This window comes from Rhinolophus sinicus, chromosome 10 (assembly GCF_057876585.1).
Source record: "Rhinolophus sinicus isolate RSI-liver-muscle chromosome 10, RSI-T2T, whole genome shotgun sequence".
NCBI lineage: Eukaryota > Metazoa > Chordata > Mammalia > Chiroptera > Rhinolophidae > Rhinolophus > Rhinolophus sinicus.
In genome coordinates this window covers 16,476,299-16,486,782 of record NC_142510.1, presented here as the reverse complement: position 1 = coordinate 16,486,782, position 10,484 = coordinate 16,476,299, and the positions used below count along the sequence as shown (strand labels likewise).

At 62.8% G+C, this 10,484-nt stretch overlaps 2 protein-coding genes across 3 annotated transcripts in view; one reads left to right on the top strand and one right to left on the bottom strand.

Moving 5' to 3' along the window:
* Positions 1-823: 823 nt before the first annotated feature.
* On the top strand, positions 824-8,938 carry MPG (N-methylpurine DNA glycosylase). The gene is made up of 4 exons (XM_019718082.3): positions 824-984; positions 3,004-3,237; positions 5,876-6,080; positions 8,508-8,938. Exons 1-4 carry the CDS (start codon positions 961-963, stop codon positions 8,879-8,881), a joined length of 837 nt encoding a protein of 278 aa, XP_019573641.2. The 5' UTR covers positions 824-960; the 3' UTR covers positions 8,882-8,938.
* Positions 8,927-10,484, bottom strand: part of NPRL3 (NPR3 like, GATOR1 complex subunit) — a 38,124-nt gene continuing 36,566 nt past the window's right edge. For both annotated transcript variants that reach the window (XM_019718081.3, XM_088801397.1), the window contains one exon: positions 8,927-9,661. In XM_019718081.3, coding sequence (XP_019573640.2) covers positions 9,496-9,661 — 166 coding nt within the window. In that variant the 3' untranslated portion in view covers positions 8,927-9,495. The remainder of the gene's footprint in view (positions 9,662-10,484) is intronic.

Here is a 10,484-nt window from a genome sequence, read left to right as displayed (position 1 = left end):
GATTAAAGGCAGGGTGGGGGGTGGGCTGCAGGTGCCGGGTGGGGGGAGGGGCATCAGAGGTGGAGGGCAGCCGTGTTCCCCACACTGCGCGCAGCCTCTGCCCTCCCCACAGCCCTAGTCCGGTTCAGCCTCTTGAGGAGGCTGGCCGCCCTCTAGCAGACCCACTCCAGGACGTGGGCGGGCTCCTCTCAGCATCCTCCAGCGTGGCTGGGGTGGGCGCTCCATGCAGAGCCCGAATCCCTGGACCACCTGTGGTGATGGCCTTCCGGACAGGCCTGGCGTGTGCTTCCTGGACAGTCTTCCTGCCCACTCCCCCGCCCAACCTGTCCTCTCCACCCAAAGGCCCCCCCCCCCGCGGTTCAGGAAGGCGTGTCCAAGGACCAGGTCTCCAGGCCACCTCCCTGACATGCTCTCCACGTGCATCCCACCGAACCGTCTGCCGGCCACTCCCCCAAAGAACGACACCTCCAACCGGGCCCAGTCAAGGTTTAAAACGGACCAGTTCTCTTGGTGGTCTGATCACCGTCTGGTGGTGGAGTGGGCTCTACGGCTGTGAGGGGACCAGGGTGCGAGAAGGGTGGGGGCAGGTCATTGGGAAGGGCACCGAGGCGTGGGGGGGGGGGACTCGCCGCAACCCCAGCCGCCTTCCCCCCTTCTAATGCCACAAGTGTCCCAGCAGCCTTGAGCCTTTGTCCAGGATGGTAGGTGGGGCGCCAGGCAAGGGGAGCGCTCAGGAGCCCGCGTCCGGCCGGGCCACCTCCGAGTGGCCCACCCCAGCCCCTCCTCCGGGGGCGGAGTCCGTGACCGGCTCTCCAGGCCGCTTCCCCCAGGCTTCCGTCCTCCTCTGCGCAGGCGCCGACTCCACCCTCGGCCCACGGCGGCGCTTCCGGTGTCAGCTCCTGGGTTGACTACACACCCGGTTGTACCCACCCCCAAAAGAGTCCCGGCCCGAGCCTCTGGATGCCCGCGCGTAGCGGGACCCAGGTGAGTTCGCGCCCAGGTGAACGCGCTTCTCGCTCCGCGCGTGGCCGAGGAGCAGGCTCCCAGGGCGAGAATCACAACACGAGGAAAATGAGTAGCGTACGCACGGCCGGCCCCCGATGGAGTCTGCGGTTCCCAGACGAGCGCCCACCGGCGGGGTCGGGTCCAGGTTCGGCTCTGCTGCTCCATTTGCCAGAAGCAAAGTCTAGGCCCCGCCCGAGATCGCCAGCGAGGTCAGGGAGGAGACCCCGACACCGGTTTCCTGGTTAAATGCTGGGCACCCAGGCCCAGCTTAGACGCCCCCTACTCAGGAGCCCATGGGGTTGGCTTAGCGGTTGGCCCCATTGTCTGTCACAAGCTGATAAATGCTCTCTCTTTACTTACTAACCCCGTTTGCCCACGTTTTGATGGAGGGCTGGTGGGTCCCTTGGAGAACTCCCGCGTGCCCAGGCTGTTTGCTGCCCTCCACCGGGTGGGCCCAGCCTAGCAGTTGGCATCTCCTGTGGATGGTATTTTTTCCTACCACTTATTGAGTGCTTGCTGTGTGCCAGCCAAGTGCTTTCCTGGCGTCTCTCATTTTATTCTGTGCTATGTTGTTGATTCCCTTTCCGCAGATGGAACAGAAGCACAGACACCTGTCATTTTCTGGGGCTCCTCACCCAGGAAACCCTCATTTCTAATCAGGGCTAGGTAATGGATGTCAGGTGCCCAGACGCACGGTTTGAGGCAGCACTCACCCACCCTTGGTCGCAACAGCAGGGCCACCCCATTCCTCAGCCCTTGGGTTAAGCAGCTTGTGTGACTGTCGCTGCGAAGGCCTCGGAAGCAGGTTGGAATCTGAGGTCTGAGCCTCAGTCTCTGGGCAGCCATGTGTCTCCTACCACCCAAGGTGGGCCAGGGCAGAGACCCACTGTGACCCGACTGCCATGGGGCAGGCGGGGGGCTAAACTCGGGTGAGAGCAGGGGCCGCAGAGTCCCAGAGTCAGCCCATGGTGGGTTTTGGCAGATGGGCCCGACTGCAAAGACGGTCACATCAGCCTCCATTCTCAGCAGACTGGCGGTCTCCGTTCGACATGGAACGTCAGCAGTTATGTTAAAAATAATGAGTGTCTCATGCTAGGGAGACATGGGTACAGCTGACAGTCAGCCCTTGAGGAGGGTATTTCCAGGCCCCAGTGCCCACCTGCTCTCCACCTTCCCCTGCTTGTCGGAGAGCGGCTGTTCCCAGAGCAGCCGAAGGTGTGTGCTCAGGTTTCTGGGGATGGGGGTTGTGGGGGGTGGGTAGCGACAGGTGGGAAGCAGAAAGCATGCAGGGTCTCAGCAGGTCCTCATCCCGTGGGAGATCGTACCTTTGCCCCACTAGCTCCTTATTCTGACATCCTGGGTCATGAGGCAGAGGACAGTTGGGGACTCACGGGGAGTCGTGCTGAGCACTTGAAGTGGGGCCAAGCAGATGGTCAGCCTGGTATTCACCCACGTGTGTGTGCCAGACTTTCTGGGGCATTCTGAGGAGGGGTCTGGCACAGCGGACGTGTCAGCTGGGTGGGGGGAGGGTGTGGATGACACACTGACCCACAGTCCATTCCTTGACCAAATTCCTGCGTAGGCTCCGATGCAAAGGGCAGGGTTCCAGAAACGAGCTGAGAACTTTGTTTGGGGCCCAGGTGATATGGGAATACCAGTCTTCCTATCCCAGGTTCGGGTCCCCACTCTCCCCACTCTGGGCCTTGCAGCCCTTTGCCACCAAGTTGTGCATGTCCTGTATGGGGAGGGCGTGGGGAGTAGAGTGGTCATCCTGTTACTGCTGCCACCGGTCTGTCCTCACATGCAGTCGTCTCCCCCAGCCTTCCTGGGGCTCAGCGGGGGCTGACTACATCAGGTCTGGCATTCTGTTTGCCCTCATTTTGCATATGAGGAAACTGAGGCAGGCAGGCAGATAAGGTCCTTCAACTCTGCATGACCGACTTCACCACACAATCGTCTGCCCTCTCCTATTCAGACTCTTTATTTTGTCCTTTCCAGCTTTCCCGCAAACTGGGGCTAAAAAAGCAGCGACCATTGGTGGCAGAACGGCCTCAGAGCCCACCCGATGGAGCCCACACACCTTGCCCCAAGGAGCCCCGCCTGGAGCCACCCAAGACCCTGGCCCCCCAATGCAGCATCTATTTTTCAAGTTCCAACAGCCACCCTGCGAGACTGGGGTCAGACTTTTTCGACCAGCCTGCCGTGGCCCTGGCCCAGGCATTTCTGGGACAGGTAATGTAAACGTGACGTGGCCTCTGCTGAAGTGGTCGTCCCCGTGCAGCATCTATGGGTCCCTGTCTCAGCACTTTGTTCTTGTGCAGGGAGCTGCTTTGGCCACATGTGTTCCTTCATAGCGTTAACTCAGGTGTGGGGAGCTGGTGGTGGGTCTGGGATCAGATGGAAAGAACGCTGAGATGGTTAGTGGGCTCTGTCCTGGGCGGAGGCAGGGGAGCCACTGTCGGCCTGCCCGCCTGGGCGGAAGGCTGACTGAGGACGTTGAGCCTTCTCCACCTGGTATTGTTCTCAGGGCAGGTTCCTCACCACTGCTGGCCCGTGGTGTCTGTGAGGGGCGGCCTTTGCCTGCCCTGCCCGACACAGTGCCCCTGGGTAGCTGGCCTGCGTATGTGGTAGTGACAGCTTTTAGCCACATGAGAGCCGTGGCCGTGACCAATGGGCCGCCCAGCATCAGGATTGCCTTGACGCAGTCTCCTGTTCACCGTGGCAGCTCCCTGTGGCGGTGCCGGCTCCCCAGGGCCCCTGCAGCTCAGGGCAGGTCCAGCACAGGAGTGGGAAGCAGGGACGGCCCAGGACCTGTGTGCTCGTGACAGCTGAGTTTGGGCCACGTCTGTGGAGCACCACCTGGATGTCAAACTCCAGGCCTGGCTTTCTGGGCCTCTTAGAGGTTCCGTGGCCGACCCTGGGTCTGTTCATGGGGCTACTTGTAGGTTCAAGTGGCCAAGGTAGATCGATTTTGGTGACTAATAGAAGAATTGGTGCCAGGAGCTGGGTGCCGAAAGGAACAGATCCTAAAGTGTTCTTTAGTGGGTAAGGACCAGGTTCCATTCCCATGAGAATGCCTTCAGCTGCAAGAGCCAGAAGATCCTTCTAGAAGCACCCTACGTAATGAGGGCTTGTGGTCTCACAAAGCATGGCACATGGGGCAGGGGAGCCCCAGCATCAGGTCAGGGGCTCTGGGGCCCCCAGCATTTCACAGTCTTCCCTTAGGCTCCCATTGTGCCCGCTTGAGCCCAAGGGTAGACAGGGCAGAGAGCGGAGTGTCTCACCCTGTGGATGTTTGGTGAGAGTGGACAGCCTCTGCTGTGACCTTCCAGTGGATGTCCTTGCAGACCCCTTGGCCAGACTTGGCTCATCCCTCAACAGGTCACTGCAAGGAGCAATGAGTTGCCGTGACAACCCAAAGCACTCGAGTCACCCTCTCTCTCTCGACTGAGAAGGGTGTCGCCTGCCCCAGGCCCCCCCACCCGCAAGGAGATGTGTTTGTAATGGGCATGGGGGCAACCGACATCTGCCATCTGGAAACAGTATCAGAATGAAATTCAGAGCGGAAAATTCAAGTGGAAAAGACAGAAAAAGACCAGGGGGAGCTCCTGTCCAGAGGGCACCTGCCCCTCCCCACCCACCAGACCTCCTAGAAGTGTGGAAACAGGTGGAAACACGGAGAGTGAAGCTAATGGAGGAATGCCCCCTCTGATCGCCTGGAAAGATGGAAGTGAGGCTTTGTCTGGGAAGGAACAGGGCCTCCCTTTCTCACCTGCAGAGGGCCTTCCGGGGGAGGCCCTGACCCCATTCTTTCCTCCCCGTCTGCAGGAAGGCCTCCTGTCCACCCCGCTGAGTCTCCAGGCTCGCACCTACCTCCTCGTCCTGTGCCACTGACCCTGGCTCCGGACACACTAGATTCCCTGGGCTAAGGCAGGGGTGGCCCAGCCGTCCAACTGATGGCTCTGGCCTGAAGACAGGGCAGGTGCTGGGGCGTCCCTGGGGAGGCGGTGTACCCCCACAACTCCACTGTGCCTCCTGGTCATGGCAGGCCTGGGACTCCGCTCACTGGGCATGAGTCCTGGCCGTTCCCAAGGCCATCCTGTGTCCCACAGCCGAGAAACAGTCATTGCCACAGGGCCGAAAGGCTGCACGCAGGGAGGGCCTGGCCCCTGGGCACCCTTAGCGCTCCCCTGGCCCACCCTGGGCCTGGGTGCTCTCCTGGCCTGACAGCCCCTGGCAACTGCCCTGCGCCCTGTCCTCGCCTGGCCCCTCTGTCCCCTCCCGGCTCTACCCCCACCCAGGGTACTATCCGAGCCAACCGCAGCTCGGCTGTCTCCCTGGCCCACTGCCCGCACTGACCCATTCCTTATGGAGCTGGCCACACCCAGGGCCATGGTTCAGGCCAGGGGTGCTGGGCGGGGGGCAGCCAGCCCTGCTGCTCAGAAAGGCCTTTCAGAGCTGGGTGGGTGGGAGCTGGTGGTTAGTCCAGGTAGAGGGAGCATCACAGGCTCTAGTGTCCCAGGTGGCCACGTGGGGTCACCACTTTACCCGCCACGCTGCCCTGCCCCCAGCCAAGCAAGGTCAGGGGGCCACAGGGAGGAGGAGGCAGGGTGACGGAGGGCCCCGCTCTGCTGAGAGGACTCGCACTGGTCTGCAGCCCAGCAACGGCCAGAACTTGAGATGGCTACATCCTGTGGACGTGACGTTGCAGGGCCTGTTGTCTGGTGGCCCAGCAGGAAGGATGGGACACTGAGGGGAACCTGGCTGGCCCTAGTGCATCCTGAGTAGGGAGGTGAGGTCCGGACTGGGGACCGTCAGGTGGAGTGGACCCAGCCCCTCCCGCCCTGAGCAGACACCCGTCTGCCCGCAGGTCTTGGTCCGGCGACTCAGTGATGGCACAGAGCTCCGCGGCCGCATTGTGGAGACTGAGGCATACTTGGGGCCAGAGGACGAAGCTGCCCACTCGAGGGGCGGCCGGCAGACCCCCCGCAACCGTGGCATGTTTATGAAGCCGGGGACCCTGTATGTGTACCTCATCTACGGCATGTACTTCTGCATGAACGTCTCCAGCCAAGGTTAGCGGGGCTGGGGCTGGCACACGAGGCGCCACTGCCAGGCCAGCTCGGGGTTTCAGCTCAGACTGTACTCAGGGCGGTCAGGCTGGGCGCCCCCATGGAACAGAGGTCGTGGGTTGACCTGAACCCAGGGCAGACAGGTTCCATGAGGCCGCCACCGTCCCAGAGCTGGTGTCGCCCGTGACCCAGGGTAGACTCTGGAAGGCCTGGTGGCAGGGAAAGGAGGGTGGCATCGATTTGGGTTGAGCGGGGCTCCCTTGCCAGGCAGCCAGTTACAGGGTTGGAATCGTAACTTACTCTCCACTGGGGATGATTCCGCCCTGGGGAAACATGAGGCAAAATCCGGAGACGTGTGGTCATTACAGCTGGTGGGAGATGCTGAACAGCTGGCAGGAAAAGCCCCAGGTGTCAGTGGTGCCAAGTGGGGAGATGCTGGTCTCACGCTCCCAAGAAAAGCCACTCACCTCGTGGGGCCCGTGTGGGGAACCCCTGTCCTTGAGCAGGTGGCTTGTTTTCTGGGAGGTCTGTGCTGGGCTTGGAGAGCCCCCAGCACCATCCTGCCAGAGCCCCTGCCCACCAGGAGCAGGGGCTGCCCAGTGTCCTCAGCCTGCCAGGCCTCCCCCCCTGGTCCCAAGGTCAGGAGGATAGTGAGGGCCTGGAGTCACGTTCTGTCACACGCATCTCCTGGACGATTCTGGTGACTTGGGAGCTGTGGTTGCCCGGAGAGGATGGCGGGGGCTTTCTAGTGCCAAAGCCGCAGGGGCTAGAACATGCGGGGCCCAGGACTGGCCCTGTGCCTGGCACAGAGAGGGTGTTACATGAGACCAAGTGATTGGACCCGAGAGGATGGCGGGGACACCCCCAAGGGCCGTGTTACCACCCTGGAGAGCTTAATGTGGTCTTCGTGCTTTTGTTTGGTGACAGAACCAACATGAGGTGGGACTGAACTCAGACAGGGAGAGAGACTAGTCCAGAGATGCCCGGCGCTGTGGTCAGTGAGGGGAGGAGCCAGGGCTTCCGAGGGGACAGTGCACAGGGCAGACGTGGGAGGTAGTGTGTTACTTTCTGGACGCATGACCAAGAGGCGCCAGGAACACCTAGTTTGGGGGGCAGGAAACCGCACGGGTGCAGTCAGGGCTCATCCAGGAGGGGAACCCGAGGACAGGACTCCTGCCTGCCTGCCTGCCGGGGGGCGGAGGCACAGATGACCGGGAGGCGCACAGGTGAGCTTGCCGGGCCAACAGGTGGTCGGGGCGGAGGAGGGCTGAGCCGTGGGAGGGTTAGGCTGGGAAGGTTAGGGTGCTGTGCTTTTGTCTGGGTGCGGGACTCGCATGTGTTCCAGGAGAGGCTGTGGAAAGGAAGGGGGTGGGCTGCTCCTTCGACCCATTTGGGGGGGCTCAGTGAGGGACACGTGTCACACCCACAGGGGCTCAGGGGGACACAGGAAACGCCGAGGCTGGTGGGCTGGGAGGGGCCCAGGGACACAGAGGGACTGGAATTTCAAGGCTTTGCTTGCCCGTGAGTGTATCTTGAGGTCCAAAGGGCGTTGGGCACAAAAACCCCACTTGTCAGCTGCTGGCTGTGCAGGACGGTGTGGTTGCTGCATCCAGGCAGGGCTGGCTCCCAGATGCTGACGGGCAGGCGTGTGTGGGTGAAGCCCAAGAGTGGGGACTGGCCTGGCCATCCCTTGGGGTGGGCCCTGTGAGTCTGGAACACTGGGGTCTCGGGAGAGCAGCCTAGCTGGGGTCAGGCTCCCCTGGCCACGGTCCCAGGAAGCGCTGTTCCCAGCCATGCAGGGCCATGGGAATGTGGACAGATGCGTCTTCTTGAGTGAGCCCCCGGGCCTGGGGTGTCAGTTGGCTGGTTCTGGACTGGACTGGTGGGAGAGGGCTGGGCCAGAGGGGATCCCAAGGGAGGTGAGGGAGGGAGGGACATTGGGCACCTCCCCCTGCCCTGTCAAGACTCCCCACTGGGTCACGGGGTGGGGCTTACCCAGCATCCTGTGTACACTTGGAAGCTGCTGAGCCAACCTTCTGTCGAATCCAACAGACAGTGAGTGGGTGGAGGTGGATGGGGGGCCCAGGCCAGGCCGGAGGCTTCCTGTTTCCTGCTTCCTGGTGGGGTGACCATGCCCGGGCAGGACCAGCTGTCTGAGGCTTCCTGTGCCAGCCTCACACCGCTGCTGAGCACCGAACCAGAGGCCAGCTACCAGCACTCACTAAGCGTTTTCATGGGTTATCCCTAGTTGGTGGGCAGGCCTTGGCTGCCTGGGGTCTTGGGGGTGGAGGTGTGCAGGAGGGGGAGGCAGGCAGAGGATCTGGGCAGTGCGTGAGTACGGGGTGCTCAGCAAGGCAGCTGCGTCACCCCTGCAGTGCTGGCTGTGCCCTGGGACAGGGAGAGCCAATCGCCTGTCCGTCTGTCCCACAGGGGATGGGGCATGCGTCCTGCTGCGAGCGCTGGAGCCCCTGGGGGGCCTGGAGACCATGCGGCAGCTCCGCAGCACCCACCGGAAGGGCAGCGCCCGAGCCCTCAAGGACCGTGAGCTCTGCAGCGGCCCCTCCAAGCTCTGCCAAGCCCTGGCCATCAACAAGAGCTTTGACCAGCGGGACCTGGCCAAGGACCAGGCCGTGTGGCTGGAGCAGGGCCCCCCTGGGCCCAGGGAGCCAGCTGTGGTGGCAGCAGCCCGCGTGGGCATTGGCTCTGCAGGGGAGTGGGTCCACAAGCCCCTGCGCTTCTACATCCAGGGCAGCCCCTGGGTCAGTGTGGTGGACAGAGTGGCTGAGCGGGGCACACAGGCCTGAGCCAGGCAGGCTTTTTAATTGTTTAAAAACCAAATAAATGCTTCATTTTCTAGAAAATAGTGCCACTTGTATTTCACTCAGCCCGAGCTGCCCTCAGAGGTCAGCTCCTCCTCCAGGATGGGGACATCCGGGGCCCTGTGTGGGCCTCAGGGTACCCAGCGCCAGGCCCAGCGTGGGCACGTCCTCCCTCAGGCCTAAGGCAGCCCGCCCGCCCCACGTGGCAGAGGACTGGGAGTGCCAGGGCCAACCCACCCCACGGGGGGCCCACGGCCTCGGGTGGCAAAGGGGAACCTCCTGCAGGCCCATAGGGCAGTAGCGAAGGTTGACCAGCTGGGAAGGGCAGCACTGGAGGGGGCAGGGAGCACCCACAGGATCGGGAGGAAGGTGGAGCGGGCGGCCCAGATCTGCGTGTGGGAAGCATGCCCCACAGACGCTCCCCCCAGGGCGGCACCTTCTCAGCTCAGACCCGGGGACTTTGGAGGACCAGGTGAGAGTGAGAACGCAGAGGGCAGGAGCCCCTCGGGGCTAAGAGGACGCAGGCCTCCGGGAGCGAAGGAAGGAAGGAGGAAGGGAGCCCTGGTGGGAAGACGCGGGTGCCCACCCCGTGCCCGGGCTCAGGGGAGCAGCGCCTGGAAGACAGCGATGACGGGGTCCTCGTGGGTGGTCACCACCAGGACGCTGCGGAACTTGTCGAAGAGCATGAGCAGCTGCGAGCGCCGGGTGTTCTCGTGGTACATGATCTCCTCCAGGTGGTGGCGGCCTCGGAAGTAGTGCAGGAGCCTGGGGGCGGGGGCACGAGCGCAGGCTCGCCTCTGTTCTAGCAGCGGCTGAGCAGCCCCCGGCCAACACAGAGCAGGGGGGGGGGGGGGGCTCACACCCAGGGAAGCAGCCCACCCCCCAGTCCCCCAGCAGGAGTCGCCCACCATGGGCCCCTGAAGGGGGTTTGTGAGGACACAGGGCTGTTCGACCCCGGAGCCCACCTGAGCCCGAGGGACACACCCACACTCAGCGTCCTGACACGGTAGAGGCAGCACAGGGACAGGTCTGCCAGCAGCCTTTCTCATGCCACTGTGGCAGCAAGCCCACATGGCTCTGGGTCCAGACGGGGTGTCTGCGACGGGCTGGCACAGGAAGAGGCCTGGCCCAGCGGCTGAAAGAGCTGCCTGGCATGTGCTTCTTAACAGGGTTCAGTCCCTGATAGCCTGACATCTCCCAGAAAACCACACACCGACAGTGTCCCCCAAGTGAAGTGTGGGTGTGACAAAGTCTGTGTCACCGATGATGTGGGGATCCTGGAACCCCCCGCACCTCCACCCCACGGCTAAGAGGCCTGGGAAGAGTCCCTGCCAGGCCCCATGAGGAGAGAACGTGCTGCTGCTTCCCATGACGTGACAGGAAACACCCCGGAAGTGCTGGAGAGACTCCCAAAGACAGAGGCACCAGGACCGGTGTTGGCCACAGACGGCACGTCCCACGCCTGGCACACACCAAGTGCCTGAGACACGGCCTCGACCGGTGACTGCCTTTTGTCGTCAGTGGTTTCGGGTGGCTTTGTCAAGTACACCCCCATCCACCTCCTACTCTGACCCAGGACGGCCCCGGC

Excerpts from the sequence above, each read along its gene's own strand:
- MPG (XM_019718082.3), top strand. The coding sequence starts at position 961 with ATGCCCGCGCGTAGCGGGACCCAG. Across the intron at positions 985-3,003 it reads CCGCGCGTAGCGGGACCCAG|CTTTCCCGCAAACTGGGGCT; the intron begins GTGAGTTCGCGC and ends TGTCCTTTCCAG. Across the intron at positions 6,081-8,507 it reads CATGAACGTCTCCAGCCAAG|GGGATGGGGCATGCGTCCTG; the intron begins GTTAGCGGGGCT and ends TCTGTCCCACAG.